At 46.9% G+C, this 17,157-nt stretch overlaps 2 protein-coding genes across 7 annotated transcripts in view; one reads left to right on the forward strand and one right to left on the reverse strand.

The window, feature by feature from the left end:
• Positions 1-4,618, forward strand: part of C9H21orf58 (chromosome 9 C21orf58 homolog) — a 42,429-nt gene extending 37,811 nt beyond the window's left edge. For 5 of the 6 annotated variants that reach the window (XM_069983093.1, XM_069983092.1, XM_069983094.1 and 2 more), the window contains 4 exons: positions 459-595; positions 1,592-1,839; positions 2,006-2,064; positions 4,315-4,617. In XM_069983093.1, coding sequence (XP_069839194.1) covers positions 459-595; positions 1,592-1,839; positions 2,006-2,054 — 434 coding nt within the window. In that variant the 3' untranslated portion in view covers positions 2,055-2,064; positions 4,315-4,617. Of the gene's footprint in view, positions 1-458; positions 596-1,591; positions 1,840-2,000; positions 2,065-4,314 lie in introns of all 6 variants that reach the window. The other variant, XM_069983091.1, reaches the window with a different exon arrangement.
• A 4,850-nt stretch (positions 4,619-9,468) lies between these two features.
• The window catches only part of LSS (lanosterol synthase), a 28,765-nt gene continuing 21,076 nt past the window's right edge, over positions 9,469-17,157 (reverse strand). Inside the window, exons 20-22 of the mRNA XM_069985193.1 lie at positions 11,507-11,671; positions 10,810-10,888; positions 9,469-10,084 (exon numbers count right to left, since the gene is read on the reverse strand). Coding sequence (XP_069841294.1) covers positions 9,938-10,084; positions 10,810-10,888; positions 11,507-11,671 — 391 coding nt within the window. The 3' untranslated portion in view covers positions 9,469-9,937. The remainder of the gene's footprint in view (positions 10,085-10,809; positions 10,889-11,506; positions 11,672-17,157) is intronic.

Here is a 17,157-nt window from a genome sequence, read left to right on the forward strand (position 1 = left end):
CGCTAAACCAACACTGCATCCCTTTGTTCCCAGGATTGGTAAAGATTCCAGATGTCAGACCCTCACTGATAATAATATAATATTCTAGTCATAGGCCATCTCTTTATATGGTGAGAATTCCCCTTAATATGCTATATAGTCTCTTTTTGCAGAGATCACAGAATAAACTATAGAAAATAAAAATGAGAAGAATACAACTGAAGGTCTTCTATTCCTAGTTTTATTTTTGGTGGAAACGCACTTTAAAGGGCTTGACCAGTAGGGTGCAATAAAAAGTATGTGTGCGGTGGGGGCAGACTAAAAGCAGTATTTACCTCATTGATCTTGTGGCACTGACATTCCAATGGTGCCCTTGTCTCTGCTGATCGCCACCAAGAAATGCCTGCTCACCCACCCAAACAATGACTAAGGTGGGTCACTGAGTACCTGTGGTAGTCTTAATCTCTTCTTTCCTACAGATATGGTGGAGATGATGCTCATGCAGAATGCCCAAATGCACCAGATCATCATGCAAAACATGATGCTGAAAGCACTGCCCCCTATGGCCTTGTCACAAGCTGCCGGAAATGCACCACCAGCGCTACCTCAGTCACACGTATGTGTTTCCTTAATATGATTTTAGTAGACTGTGTTACCTACAAGTTAAAGGAGGTATAAGGCAATCCGGCTCATATCTCCTCATGAGGTGCATGGAGATGCGAGCTTCACCATTAAATGATAACTAATAATACATCAATAAATCAAATTAAACTTTAATTAAAATGTCCTTTATTATTTTAAATAAGAAGGTTGTGCCATCTGGACATTCCCTTGCTGTCACTTTGGCCATTAAATGACCACCACAATTTCGTATCCTTGGTGCTGGTAAAATCATTCAATAATGATCATCATCATTACTTATAAATATTGTCAAAACTAGACCCTATTAAAATATTACTGTATATGTAGAAACTGAATGGTCACTGTCGTTCCAAGCAACTTCCCTCCATGCGATACGTACAGTATTTGTATCTGGCACTGGTAATAGCTACATGAGGACAGATCACAAGAAGTGGGGGCTGGGCTTACCATGTGCTATGTGCAAGAGAGACTGAGAAAGCCTGGACTGTGCACCTGCAAGATGAGCCAGTCTGTCTGTGGAAAATGATCCACACTGTTACTAAAAGTTAAATCAAGGATTTCCCCTCCTTACTTACCACATATAAAACTCAGGACAGCCGCACCTTGAGTACATACAGTCCAGTATACCTACTTTTGTATGTTCAGAGTCCTGCAGTGCAATCCCCTCTCCCTCCTCCATTTTGCTTCTCAGTCACAGCAACAGCAGTTCAGTGCTTAGTGTGCTGCATAGCAGAGAGGATTATGTGCTGTGCTGTGATTGGCTACAGCAGTAAGGTATGAAAAGCTGGTGCGTGTACTACTAGCATACAGCTGAGCTCTGGTCCTGCCCCCTTAGAATGAAATAAATCTGTGCACTATGAAGGAGACTCTCAGGGGCTCAACAAAAACCAGTGAGAGCACGAATATCACCTTGTCATCAGAGGTAAGCTTTAATGTACAATGAATTTCTGACAGTTCTTCATCTTTTCAGGATCATCAGATGAGCAACCCTGTACTTCTGAAAGCTGAGAAGATCCGTCCATCATCAGTACACCATCACCACCACTACACACCACCGGGCCTTCCGCCTAATCCACCGTCAATGCAGCCAGGAATGGGATATCCACAAATGTGGCCACAAATGATGCCGTCAAATACCATGGGGCAGATGGGAGGAGGATTTCCTCATGCAGTTCACCATGTGACTGGACCAACTACAACACTTCCAGCAATGCACATGTAAGCCATCTGGGGAACAGAACATTTCTTGATGCCAACTTATCACCGATATATCACCAGCTTAGTATATAAATCAGCTACTTCACCACTTCTCAGTTACCCAGTACATTAGTTTTTTCTGATTTGCCTTATCCGTCCTCTCATACATTTCCTTTTTCAAGTGCAGCAATGGATGGAATCTCCCACAGAGTCCCGAGCGCACTATAAGACCGTGAGCTGATGAAGGTGAGAGGCACGGATTAGTCTTCTTGTTATACTAAACCCTTCCTGCAAAATATATTAGAAATAACAGTCTATGTAAATAAAACCTTTGCAATTAATTGTACAATTTCAAAAAATACAAGTGTTGTATTAACTTACTATTTTCAAGTTCACTTGAGTGAATTATACCCAGTTTTGAGAGTGTATCTTCTTGGTGCCATCTGCCATAAATTTACATTGCAGTTGTCAGCTTTGTTTTTAGGCCGAGTTCAGACTAGCATAATACGGACACATTTTTCACTAATACTACAGCAGCAGGTCCCGGTTTAACTGCAGGACTCATGATTTAACTCAACCGAGCCTCTATTTGCAGCCATAATATAGATTCAAATGTGTCTATATTAAAGTGTCACTGTCGTTTACATTTTTTTGCAGAAATCAATAGTACAGGCATTTTTAAGAAACTTTGTAATTGGGTTTTTTAGCCGAAAAAATGCATTTTTATCATGAAAAAACTGTTTAAATCTCTTCATGGTTCTCTTATAGAGAGGGGAGGGGTGGAGGGAGATAAGGCACCAAAACAAGGCACCAAAACAGGACAACAAAGAGTTGATTTACAGCTACGTCACCGGGCTATCTCCTCTGAAGTCAGCACTGACCTCTCTGACCTCTGAATACCGGCTTCACACAGATTCCGCTGTGTAATCCTTTGTTTTCTGCTCTCTGCTGGCGACTAATCTCCCTCCTCCCCCCTCCATAGAACAGACAGGGCCCGAGATTTCCTGATAATGAGCAGTGAATAAGAAGGGGGGGCTGGGGAAAGTCTTTTTGAATGCAGATAATGGCATATTTGCCTAATACACCCATTTACAAAGTTTATTAAAATCGCCTGGACTATTGATTTCTGCAAAAAAAAAAAAAAAAAAGCTATAGTTGAGCTATAGTGCAACTGGCCTTAGGCTGAGAGTTAGCTAAAATCACTATGTTAAAAAATAACACTGACCCTGGCCATTAAAGGGGTTATCCAGCGCTACAAAAACATGGCCACTTTTCTCCCTACTGTTGTCTCCAGTTCAGGTGTGGTTTGCAATTAAGCTCCATTTACTTCAATGGAACTGAGTTTCAAAACCCCACCCAAACTGGAGACTACAGTAGGGAGAAAGTGGCTGGATAACCCCTTTAAAGTCTCTCTGTCAATAGAGACATGTTACAGAGACATGTCAGAAGTTTTTATTGGTCAGGGTATAAGTGTTCAGGTCCCCACTGATCTTTAAACAAGTGGGGAAAAGTGGGTGGTTATATACTTCACGTCCTGGCTCGCTGCAATCTCTGCAGTCTCACTGCTCCATTATAAGGGTCCTATTAGACGGCCTCATCATAAAGTGTAAATGAGCGCAGATCTGCTAGATCACCGCTCATTTACTGAGCAATTACATGGGCCAACTATTCGCAGCAAGGGCTGCACGGACATCGTTAACAATGTCTGTGCAGCCCTTGCCTTTAGTGTAAAATAATAAAGTATTTACTTACCCTACCACATTCCTGAAAGTCCCTGGTCTCTGCAGCTCTGTCTTCTGTTCCCGTCTGGTCCAGTCTCTGCACTGACAGGCCGCTCAGCCAATCACTGGCAAAGACAGGACCAGTGATTAGCTGAGCGGCCTGTCAGTGCAGAGACCGGACCAGAACAGAAGACAGAGCTGCAGAGACCAGGCAAGGCCCCCAAGGACACAGGGGAAAGCCAGAGGACACCCGTGAACATGGTATTTTATATTACAATTATCAGCCGCCATCCACACATCGCTATTACATCTAGTAATGCACGCCCAACGCACAAAGATTTTAGGTCTGGACCTAAAGAAACGATCAGCCGATGATTGTTTCATCGGCTGATCTTTTTCTCTATTACACGAAGCGGTAATAACCTGAATCAGCCTGTGCAGAGGGACAGAAAAAACTGCGAGCTGGGGGGTTTGCACTTCTCCAAGCTTGTTTTAGAGTTTGTGTGGATCTGAACACACAGATCAAAACTTTTTCCATGTGTCTGCAACATACATGTGTTTTTTGAATGATGGACGCTTTCCCATTATATACCAAAGTCAATAGGGACTGCAGCATTTAAGGAGTTAGACAAAGACAGGAGGCTAAGGCTGGGTTCACACCGGATATGCCTTGATGAAGACGACAAAATCATACCAGTGGTTTAGGAGGGGGCTGTGCGGCAGTACAGCTTCGCTTTTTGTAGTTAAAATCTCTTTATGTTTTTTTTTTCCTCAGTAATATTTCTTGCAGAACGGCCCTTGTTAAACCAAGAAATAGCTTTTGAATTAGCTCAGAACAACTCATGTGGAAAGTCTGACGACCACACAGCCATACTCTCATCTAAGGGCAGTAAGATCTGCTAAGGGAATCCATGGAGAGAGCTGCTGGCCATCATACCTAAGATATACCTCTGACAATGTACTCAATAACTCAATAATAAAACACAATATGATAATGTAAAAGGATACAACTATTTTTTTTGCTTGTATTACATGTTTTAATAAAATGTAAAAAGTGGAGATCTCATCATTTGAAATTATAAATACAATTAAAGAATAAATGATAAAATACACAAACAAGGCCAAAAGCATTTACTTTCAGAATGAAAGGGCACTCAGTTATCTACATCACCGCTTAAAGATTTCTGCTACCGAACATTTGACACAAGTCTTATTCAATGAGTAGTAAGGGTCAGGTGATCAGAAAGGGTTAATGCTACCTCTCCTCACACATACAGTGTGTGACTCCTATGGGCCCAAAATATGCTAGTCTCTTTGGCATCTGTATTGATTTACCATTTAAAGGCATCTGCTATACACATCTCCCATGTTTAAAAAACAAACAACCCATAAACCACACAATAAACTTATTATTTATTTTTACTGTATGCTGCTTTATGGAATAGCACTATCCCATACAGGATATGGCTGCGTTCACACTACGTATATTTCAGTCAGTATATTTCAGTCAGTATTGCAACCAAAACCAGGAGTGGATTAAAAACACAGAAAGGATCTGTTCACACAATGTTGAAATTGAGTGGATGGCCGCCATATAACAGTAAATAACGGCCATTATTTCAATATAACAGCAGTTGTTCTAAAATAACAGCGAATATTTGCCATTAAATGGCGGCCATCCACTCAATTTCAACATTGTGTGAACAGAGCCTTTCTGTGTTTTTAATCCACTCCTGGTTTTGGTTGCAATACTGACTGAAATATACTGACTGAAATATACGTAGTGTGAACGCAGCCTAAGGCTCGATTCACACGTTGTAAGAGTGCGGCTGTATTTGCGGCTGTAACTGTGCGGCGGTATTTTTGGTGGTTCGTGTGTATGCTTGGAAGTATAGGATATGCGGCTGCACAGTGCACACTATGTATGAATCTACGGCCCTATCGTAAACGGACCCGTAAAAAATGAACAAGACCATTGTTTGCGGCTGAATATGCGGCCGTGGATTGACAGGCGGTCCGTACGGAGTACTTCAAAAATAGCCGGCAATGATGCCGAATGCCGATGCCTCTAATAGTTAATATATTAAATTAATCAAACACATTTTCTTTGTAATCAAGACACTTTCGTTGATCAATAATTTATTTCTAACGAATCCATCATTTTGCAATTAAATATACTGTTAAAAAAAATAGATATATAAATAAATGTATATTTATCTATATATTTATTTTTTGACAGTATATTGAATTGCACAATGATGGATTCGTTAGAAATAAATTATTGACCAACGAAACTGTATTTATTTCAACGAAAATGTGTTTTTTTAATTAAATATTAATTAGTACAGGAAGCTCTATAAGCCGTTAATTCATATGCCGGCAATAGAGCATTCTGTACTAATCATCACTTTACTTTAATGAAAACATCAAATGTTTCTTCTAATTATGTTATGACAATAGCATTATTAGAAGAAACATTTAGAATTATATGTGCGCTCAGCTGATTGGCTGTTCGGCTGAGCGCACATATAATAAGCCGGTCCGCAGCACAGTGACTTCATTGTGCTGCGGACCAGCGAAGAGTACACATCAGGGTGAGTATAGAGCTCTCCACACCCCCTCCCCAGCACTGCACCCCTCCCAGCAAGGAAGGGGGGGTCAGTTAACCCCTTCCTTGCTGGGATGGGTGCAGTCTCACATCAGTCTGGCCCCCAGGGGGTTAAGGGGGATGCAATACATCCTCCCTTAACCCCTTGGGGGCCAGACTGTAAGCAGCGATCTGTAAAGATGCTGCATACTGTAAGGTGCACAACACCGCTCACAATGATGGGTGTTGTGCTCCTGTTTGTGTGTTTTTGTGTGTTTCTCCCTTTTTGTTTTTCAGATATCGGTATCCTGGGGATTACGTCGAATTCCATGGACTACGTCGATGACCAGCGTTTTTTTAATGTTTTTTTTTAATAAAATGGTCAATGAGGGGTGTGGGGGTGTTTTTATTTGAATAAAAAAATTTGTAAACTTGTGTCTTGTCTTTATTTCTTTACTTTATAGACTTAGTAGTGGAAGCCGTCTAATAGACGGAATCCATTACTAAGTCGGGGCCTAGTGTTAGCCGGTATAAAATGGCTAACACTAACCCCCTATTATTACCCCAGTACCCAATGCCACCAGGGGTACTGGGAAGAGCCGGGTGCCAGTGGTCCTGGAGCGTCAAAATTGGCGCTCCTGGACCGGGCGGCAGCAGGCTGGTAAGATTTAGGCTGGGGAGGGCCTAAACCAATGGCTCTTCCCACCCTGGTGTTACCAGGCTGCTGTCGTTTGGTTTTTAACCCGGCTGGTTATAAAAATAGGGGGGACCCTATGCGTTTTTTTTTAATTATTTATTTATTTAAAAAAAAAAAACGCATAGGGTCCCCCCTATTTTTATAACCAGCCGGGTTAAAAACCAAACGACAGCAGCCTGGTAACACCAGGGTGGGAAGAGCCATTGGTTTAGGCCCTCCCCAGCCTAAATCTTACCAGCCTGCTGCCGCCCGGTCCAGGAGCGCCAATTTTGACGCTCCAGGACCACTGGCACCCGGCTCTTCCCAGTACCCCTGGTGGCATTGGGTACTGGGGTAATAATAGGGGGTTAGTGTTAGCCATTTTATACCGGCTAACACTAGGCCCCGACTTAGTAATGGATTCCGTCTATTAGACGGCTTCCACTACTAAGTCTATAAAGTAAAGAAATAAAGACAAGACACAAGTTTACAAATTTTTTTATTCAAATAAAAACACCCCCACACCCCTCATTGACCATTTTATTAAAAAAAAACATTAAAAAAACGCTGGTCATCGACGTAGTCCATGGAATCCGACGTAATCCCCAGGATACCGATATCTGAAAAACAAAAAGGGAGAAACACACAAAAACACACAAACAGGAGCACAACACCCATCATTGTGAGCGGTGTTGTGCTCCTTACAGTATGCAGCATCTTTACAGATCGCTGCTTACAGTCTGACCCCCAAGGGGTTAAGGGAGGATGTATTGCATCCCCCTTAACCCCTTGGGGGCCAGACTGATGTCAGACTGCACCCATCCCAGCAAGGAAGGGGTTAAGTGACCCCCCTTCCTTGCTGGGAGGGGTGCAGTGCAGGGGAGGGGTTGGGGAGAGCTCTATACTCACCCCGATGCGTCCTCTTCGCTGGTCCGCAGCACAATGAAGTCACTGTGCTGCGGACCGGCTCTTTATATGTGCGCTCAGCCGATCAGCCAATCAGCTGAGCGCACATATAATTCTAAATGTTTCTTCTAATAATGCTATTGTGATAACGTAATTAGAAGAAACATTTGATGTTTTCATTAAAGTTAAGTGATGATTAGTACAGAATGCTCTATTGCCGGCATATGAATTACCGGCTTATGGAGTTTCCTGTACTAATTAATATTTAATTAAGAAAACACATTTTCGTTTAAATAAATTCAGTTTCGTTGGTCAATAATTTAATTCTAACGAATCCATCATTGTGCAATTCAATATACTGTCAAAAAATAAATATATATATAAATATACATTTATTTATATATATATTTATTTTAACAGTATATTTAATTGCAAAATGATGGAATCGTTTACATTTAATTATTGAACAATAAAAGGGACTTTATTAGACAGAAAATGTGTTTCATTAATTCAATATATTAACCATGAGAGACATCGGCTATAGTGCAGAGGATCGCAAACCCCGGTAATAGCGATTCATGTAAACTGTGTTCCCTGCTTTCCCAGATGCATCCAGAGGTGTTTCCATCACTTTCTTAACATTTTATTTGTTATTTTTAGTTGAACCAGATTTCCAAGTAAATGACCGTATGTTTTGAGCCGCATGTCTATTTTTTCCCACGGCCGGAGTTTCACCCGCACATTTACAGCCGCATAAAAAATACAGCCGCACAGTTACAGCGTGTGAATCCAGCCTATATATGTAAACCCTAACGCAAGCCACCTGAACAGATGAACAGAGACCAAAATGACACTCTTTGCCTCTGTCTAATAATAAGGGTCTATGGATAAACCTACTCCATAGAGTAAATGTGCACTGCTAATGCATTTTGAAAAGAGCCTTATAATGGCGCACTGTGGGGAATATATGCAACTATACGAAATATTGTTGTATTAGTAAAAGGCAGGTGTTGGATGTATCAGGAGCATTTAGTGACCTTAGAACAAATGAATACCATAAATGTAATGTGAATACAGTTTATAAAAAATTTGTACTGTAGTGGGAAAAGGCTTTGAGTGTGCTATAGAGCCTTTTATTATTGACATTCATGGTGATCTGAGATGTGCACTTCATCAATATGCGAAAATACATGGAAAATCACGAGATCAGTATGACCGGATAATACCCTTTTAAGAAGCTGTTCCAGAGTTTTTTTTTATAGCCAAGAGGTGAGTGACACCTAAATAACTGGGCCTCAGTTTGTCAAAGCACATTAAAAGTAATAATAATTCTACTCCAGGTAGATTACTAAAGTCTGGTTCGGCATGTGATATAGATTAAGTATAATGCATGTACTCTATATGTATTCTATAACAAGAGAGGTATTATAAAATCTTTATTTCTTCATAGCTACATTCACTTGTATCACAGCTTTGCTGGTGTAAAAGAGTTACATCATCTACATTAGTCAGTTTTCAAGATCTGATTTAAATTAAACTGATCCCAGATGTCAATGGGGGAGATTTATCAAACATGGTGTAAAGTGAAACTGGCTCAGTTGCCCCTAGCAACCAATCAGATTCCACCTTTCATTCCTGACAGACTCTTTGGAAAATGAAAGGTGGAATCTGATTGGTTGCTAGGGGCAACTGAGCCAGTTTCACTTTACACCATGTTTGATAAATCTCCCCCAATGTCTTAAATCAATATAAATTATTAAAAAATGTTCAAAACGGAAATAACTCCATGTTATTATAAATTAAATACCGCACAGGTAAGTGAATCAAAGGAGAAGTCCGGGCTCAGACTTTTTTTTCCTTCAAAACAGGGGTTTGCTGACATCCACTCCAGTTCCCCAGCCACTTCTGAGTCTGAGTGGGGACCTGGGACGTGACGTGTCAAGCCCGCTCAGCCAGTGGCTGTAGTGGGGTCCCACCTCGGCCGCTGACTGGCTGAGCGGGCCTGACACATCACTGAACTGAAGCGGACGATAGCTGACCCGAGCGCTGGAGCCTCCTCCTCCGCTGTTTAAAAAAAAAAAGTCTGAGCCCAGACTTCTCCTTTAAGAACGGAGAACAGGTAATCCCGGAGAGACAAAGGTAAAAAAAAAAACGGAAAATAAAAGAGTGAATTTATAAAAGGAAGGAGGTAGGCTATTTCTGTACACTGTTGCTGGTCTGACTTCCTGTTCAGCCATGCCTGCTCTGGTGAACTCCAGCCAGGGGATTCTCTGGGTAAAGGCGGGAAAAGCGTCCAAGTGTCCATATTGGAAAGACATTGCGATATGAGGTGTAGCTGATAGCACAGCTCTTGTTAAAGACACCTGATATGTTCTCCTGCAGAGCAAAGATAACATATGGTTTTAGCAGGTTTCTGCAGTACAGCAAGGTTTGATTGTAGATATGTAGATGCCAAACATAGCAAAACACTCTACGCACCTACCTTTAGGGTAGCTTCACATGGACTGTATCACAGCGGATTTGATGGTGCAGATCCGCAGTAGATTTGATCTAAATAACTGAACACAACATCAAATCTGCACCATTAAATGTGCTGCGGATCCTGTACGTGTGAACAGAGAACTTGGGCAGTATGACTTTTTTTTAAATGCCCGGGGATGGGGTGGTAGAAAAAAATAACATCAGCTTAACTCCTTGGCTCCAGTGCTGTTGGACACATTCTGCCCTTCTGAGGCCTGGCCGTTTTGTGCTCTACAGACAGGACAGGAGATGTGACTCGGCAGGCCCACTTAGCCAGTCGATGACTCTATTGGTGTCCCGCCTCTGCCACCGACTGCCTGAGCAGGCCTGTGACATAATGACCCAAGTCCTGTCTCTACAGCTGGAAGCAGCCTTGGACCAGAGTGGCGGAAGCTTAATAGACAGGAAGGAGCCTGTGTCAGGAGCGCTGCAGGTGTGACACAGTGTAGCAGAGCAATCGCTGATTAACAGTTAACCCTGCTCGCTCTGCTACACTGTGCAGTGGCTGTAGCGCTACCTTTAGGGTTGTCCAATATATTTTGGATACATATGTTTTATGTGTCTGTTATGTGATAACATACCTGAGGCCAGTCTCCATTGCTAAGTTGCTTTTCCAGCAGCAGTTTGACTCCTCTCTCCAAAACAGCAACATTGGGAAACCTGCAAAAGATCTGTAAACTCAACAGGGTGCAGCATACATAAAACTACTAATATGAAAACACATTGGGGAATCCAAAACCCAGGCAGATATCTCTCAAACATCTCAAACACCTTCTACTTCTAAGCTTTACTCTAGTCTGTCAGTGATGTCAGAAAAATTTATATCAATGCTATCAAATGGCTGTATTTAATGTAACTTAATGTAATACAATGTCATGGTCAAAACTGAAATCTCAGGAATATTCTTGAATTATATATTTGAAAATGTTGACCTTTCTTCTACTGTTTATAGCTTTAATGTTAATAAAACACTTACTGAAAAAATAGCACCATATTTATAAGTTAAAAGGTATCTTCTATCCATATTATAAGGCATAAATACTTGCTAAGTGGGGGTTTAGCTGCTGGGACCTTCACCAATCCTGAGTATAAAGCTGAAATGTCCCCCACATTGCCAGACTTGGTGTGGTGTGCACCATTCATTCCAGGGACATTTATCTCCCCTTTCTTTGGGATGGAGGGGTCCCAGCAATCAGCTAGTTATTCCCTATGTTATGGATAGAGGGATAGCCCCTTTAACTTCACACACTTTATAGTACATTATATTGTATAACTTACCTGGCAGCCATTAGACCCAGCAATGCCCAGCATGTGTTGTGTATTTGAGAGTTAGCACTCTGAACGTATCTTCTTTCTTCACATGACTCAAAATCTTCCCCCCAGCCTCCATCTTCCATTTGGTGAGAGAGAAGAAAATCACAGGCACGGGTGACCTCTGGGCAACTAAACAATATGAGAAAAGAGGATTTTTTTGTACTCACCGTAAAATCCCTTTCTTGTGGCTTCATTGGGGGACACAGCACCAGTGGGTATAGGCTACTGCCACTAGGAGGCGACACTAGACAGAAGAAGAAGTGACTCCGCCTGGCAGCCTATACCCCTCCTACAGACACCAGGCTAACTCAGTTTAGTCACAAGCAGTAGAAAGTAGTAACAAAAACAGGCAAAAAAACCAGGCTGGTCCCGGGAACGAAAAAACCCCAAGAACAGAACAAGCCCCGGGAGCACAACCTCAAACAGGGTGGGAGCTGTGTCCCCCAATGAAGCCACAAGAAAGGGATTTTACGGTGAGTACAAAAAAATCCTCTTTTCTTGTGCCTGTCATTGGGGGACACAGCACCAGTGGGACGTACAAAAGCAGTCCCAGAGGGTGGGGAAAGAAGATTACAATCCCCATGCGGCCTGCCTAACGCACGGCGGCCTGCAGAACCTTGCGGCCCAGACTGGCGTCAGAGGAAGCCAGGATATGGACCTGATAAAACTTTGAAAAAGTGTGAACTGAAGACCAGGTGGCGGCCTTGCAGACCTGGGACACTGAGGCCTGATGGCGAACCGCCCAAGAGGCCCCCACAGCTCGAGTAGAATGAGCGGTGACCCGAAAAGGAGGAGCCCTGCCACGAACGCGGTAGGCCTCTGCGATGGCTGCCCTGATCCAACGCCCAATGGTGGTCTTGGAAGCCGCCAGCCCCTTGCGCGGACCCGACGGGACCACGAACAAGGAATCCGAGCGGCGGAAGGAAGCAGTGACTGACAAGTAGATCCGTATGGCCCGGACAAGGTCCAAACAATGCAGGGACCGTTCCCTAGGATGGGAGGGCGCAGGGCAAAAAGAGGGGAGAATGATGTCCTCATTAAGGTGGAATGCAGACACGACCTTCGGCAGGAAGGAAGGAAGAGGACGAAGCACCACCTTGTCCTTGTGAAGGACTAGATAAGGGGAGCGACAAGAGAGCGCTGCCAGTTCAGACACCCTACGGATGGAGGTAACCGCCACCAGGAAGGCGACTTTCCAAGAAAGGAAACAAAGAGACACCTCCCGAAGAGGCTCAAAGGGAGGACCTTGCAGAACCTCGAGGACTAAATTAAGGTCCCAGGGCTCTAAAGGCTGACGAAAAGGAGGGGCCAAATGGACCACCCCCTGAAGAAAGGTCTTCACCTGGGGGCGGAAAGCTAGAGCCCGCTGAAAAAGAACAGACAGGGCGGAAATCTGCGAACGCAAAGTGGAATGACTGAGGCCTTTATCCAGCCCGGACTGTAAAAAGGAAAGAATCTTGGGCGTGGAACACACCAAGGGGTGAAAATTATTCTGTTCGCACCAAGAAAAGAAGGCCTTCCACACGCGATGGTAGACCCGAGCTGACTGAGGCTTACGGGCCTTAAGCATGGTTTGGATGACTGGTTCCGAGAACCCACGAAACCTCAACACCGCGGCCTCAACAGCCACGCCGTCAAACTCAGCTGAGGTAAATTGGGGTGGAATATTGGCCCTTGTGAAAGGAGGTCGGCCCGCAGGGGAAGGCGCCAGGGGGCGTCGGCCAGGAGGTGCACTACGTCGGCGTACCAGGACCGGCGCGGCCAGTCTGGAGCGACAAGAATGGCGGGAACGCCGAGTGCCTTGATGCGCTTCAGGACTCGTGGGAGAATGGGCAGAGGAGGAAAGGCGTAAACCAGGGAGAACTGCTCCCATGGGGTCACCAAGGCGTCGACCGCGAACGCGCAAGGATCCCGGGCCCGAGTCACATAGATGGGGAGTTTGTGGTTCAGCCTGGAGGCGAAGAGATCCACATCTGGGGATCCCCACCGCCGGCAGATTTGAAGAAACACCTCGGGATGTAGAGCCCATTCGCCCTGATCCAGTCTTTCGCGGCTGAGGTAGTCCGCCGCCCAATTGTCCACCCCGGGAATGTGGACTGCCGAGAGAGCTGGAACAACCCGCTCCGCCCAACGGAGAATGCGAGCGGCCTCGGTCATGACAGAGCGGCTCCTGGTGCCGCCTTGACGGTTCAGATAGGCAACGGCGGTGACGTTGTCGGTCTGAACACGGACCGGATAACCCCTCAGGCGATCGGTCCACTGAGACAGGGCGAGAAAGATGGCCCGGAGCTCCAGGATATTGATGTGAAGCCGAGCCTCTGTCGGCGACCAAAAGCCCTGAGCTGTGTGGCTCCCGAAGACAGCCCCCCACCCGGACAGGCTGGCATCCGTAGAGACGACCAGCCAATTGAGGGGGAGGAACGAGCGGCCGAGGAGGACCACCGGAGACGTCAACCACCAAAGAAGCTCCCTGCGAACAGCAGGGGACAGGAGGATCTTCTTGTGGAGAGACAGAGGGGACCTGTCCCACTGCGACAGAATCGCTTGCTGCAGAGGGCGCGAATGAAACTGAGCAAAGGGGATCGCCTCGAAAGAGGAGACCATCTTGCCCAGGACTCGCATGCAAAGGCGAATCGAACAGGGGGCGCCCGAGCGGAGCAGAGAGACTGCCGAGCGCAGGGAGGCAACTTTGTTTGGAGGAAGGAGGACGCGGGCCATCTCGGTGTTGAATAGCATCCCGAGAAACTCCATAGAGCGGGAGGGAAGTAGGGAAGATTTTTGATAATTGATCACCCAACCGAAATTGGTCAAGAGATCGAGTGTGATCTGGAGGCTGGACAAAGTGTCCTGCTTGGAGCGGCCCTTTACCAAAAGGTCGTCCAGGTATGGCAGGACAGCCACCCCCTTTGACCGAAGCAGAGCCATCAAAGGTGCAAGGATCTTGGTAAAGACCCGAGGCGCCGTGGCGAGCCCGAAGGGCAGGGCAACGAACTGGAAATGTCCAGAACCGACGGCGAAACGTAGGAAACGTTGATGACTGGCTGCGATGGGAACATGCAGATAGGCGTCGCGGATGTCTATAGAAGCAAGAAATTCGTCCTGCTCTAGAGACGCGACCACCGACCGCAAGGATTCCATGCGGAACCGCCGAAGGCGAACAAACCTGTTCAGCCGTTTCAAATCCAGGATAGGACGGACCGAGCCGTCCTTTTTGGGGACTGTGAACAGATTGGAATAGAATCCCTGGAAGTGCTCGGAGGGAGGAACTGGGACCACAACTCCTTGAGCTAGGAGATTCTGAACCGCCCGAAAAAGCTCGGAAAGCCGTGCCGAAGAGCGTGGGAGATTTGATGGAAAAAAGCGAGGAGGTGGAATGCACACAAACTCGATTTTGTACCCTGAGGACACCACCTCCCGAGCCCACACATCGGACACATGGGCGAGCCAAATCTCCTTGAAGGAGAGCAGACGACCCCCTACTTGAGGGAGAGACCCGAGTGGTGAAGGACCCTCAGGAAGAAGACTTGGGTGCAGGACCCTTAGAAGGGCGAGAACGGGGCTGCCAGGTGGGGCGGGGTTTGAAGGAGGGCTTCCTAGAAGGAGCTGGAGGCGTATCCTTAGCCGGGCGACGACGTGCCGGAGGCTCAAAAGAGCGGAAACGGCTGGAACGCCTGGGAGGCTGAGGGCGCCGGGATCGGTTTTGAGGAAGCAAGGAGCTCTTCCCCCCCGTAGCGTCCGAGATTATCTTATCCAGCCGCTCCCCAAAAAGTCTGTTTCCTGCAAAGGGAAGAGAAGTCAGAGCCTTCTTGGAGGCGGCGTCAGCTGACCAGCATTTTAACCAGACAGAGCGTCGGATGGCTACAGAGTTTGCCAGGGCCCGCGCAGACAAACGAGCAGCTTCCTGAGAAGCGTCGCACAAGTATTTGGACGCATGTAGAATTTGTGAGGCCAGAGACAGGAGATCCTCACGCGGGGTGTCCAGGGAGAGGTCATGGACTAACTGCCTGGCCCAAGAGGAACAAGCCTTGCTGACCCAGGATGCAGCAAAGGTAGGACGTAGGGCCGAACCAGCTGCAACAAAGACAGACTTCGAAAAAGCGTCGATTTTCTTGTCCACCGGGTCAGTGAGTGAAGCACCATCTGCCAGAGGCAGAGTAGTTGACTTGGAGAGTCGAGAAACTGGAGGATCCACAGATGGGGGCACTGTCCATGTAGTGACCAGGTCAGGGGAGAAGGGAAACAAAGCCTCGGCACGCTTAGAGGATGGAATCCGCCGGTCAGGGTGATTCCACTCCTTGGCTAGGAGGTCCTCAAAATCCTTATGGCTGGGAAAAACCAATGGCTGTCGCTTCTGGCGACGGAAGGAAACCTCACTCTTGGAGGTAGAAGAGGACTCCTCCTCAATATGTAAGGTGTCTCGCACTGCACGGATCAAGGCTTGCACTGCAGAGGCCAGCTGATCCTCCCTGTCAGACTCTGAAGCAGAGTCAGAGGGGTCCCCCGAGGTGGCGGAGAGGGGTCGCTGGGAAGCGGAACCGCCTGCAGTGGATCTGGGAGGAGAAAGGTCTGAGGAACACCTAGAGGGCGACCGTGAGACAGAGAGTCTAGGTCTCTTATGAGACCGTCCTCTGGAAGGGGAGTCAGGAGATACCCTGGAGGGTCCTGCTGCTGGAGGCGCCTGAGAGGGCAACCGCTCAATGGCATGGATCATGACCTGCGACAGCTTAGAGAGGTCACCGATCGCCTGGGACAGGGATCTAGCCCACTCAGGAGAAGCTACATCAGGACCTGGAGGGGGGGCCTCCTGGGAAGTGGCACCAGGGTTAAGGCATAGCAGGCAGAGGGAACCAGGCTGACCACAGGGGAATTTCTTATTGCAACGAGCACACGCAAAGTGTGTCGCCACAGCCGCGGGAGCGAGCTGCCTAGGGGGGTCATCCCGGGGACCAGACATGGTAGCTAGGGCTGTTAGCCTGGGGAGTGGAGGAGGGGAATATCACCCACTGGGTGAGCCTACCAGACCCTGGAGTTGCTGCTGCACTGGATGCTGGAGCTGCTGCCGCACTGGATGCTGGAGCTGCTGCCGCACTGGATGCTGGAGCTGCACTGGAACGACTGCACTGGATGCTGGAGCTGCACTGGAACGACTGCACTGGAAGCTGTAGCTGGTGCACGCTGGAATAGCTGCACTGGATGCTAGACTGCTGCTGTGCACAGGGAGCTGAGGCTGCTGTACTGGCAGAGATAACAGCAGGAGGCCACGAGCTGAAGCTGCTGCCGGCAAGAGGAGGAAGGGAGGGGGCAAGGAGGAAAAAGGTGGGGGCTACAGAGTAGCCAATAGGAGAAAGGGCTGAGGCGGGAGGAGCCGAAAAACGGGCGGGCGCCCCGCCCCCAGTGACGTCACTAGCGTGCGCCGACGCGGCCTAGCTCCGGCAGAAGCCGGGGCCTAAATTTGTGGGGCAGGCCGGCGGCAGTGAGACGGCGGCGCGGAGCGCCAGAAAACGCGACCGGAAAGGGAGAGAGGAGCCCAGCAATCCCCCAGCTGTCCCTTATGAAGCCGCTGCGGGCTGCAGTGGCTCCTGGATGAAAGGGGGTGGGCATCAGCCCAGGCTAGG

This window comes from Dendropsophus ebraccatus, chromosome 9 (genome assembly GCF_027789765.1).
Source record: "Dendropsophus ebraccatus isolate aDenEbr1 chromosome 9, aDenEbr1.pat, whole genome shotgun sequence".
Taxonomy (NCBI): Eukaryota; Metazoa; Chordata; class Amphibia; order Anura; family Hylidae; genus Dendropsophus; species Dendropsophus ebraccatus.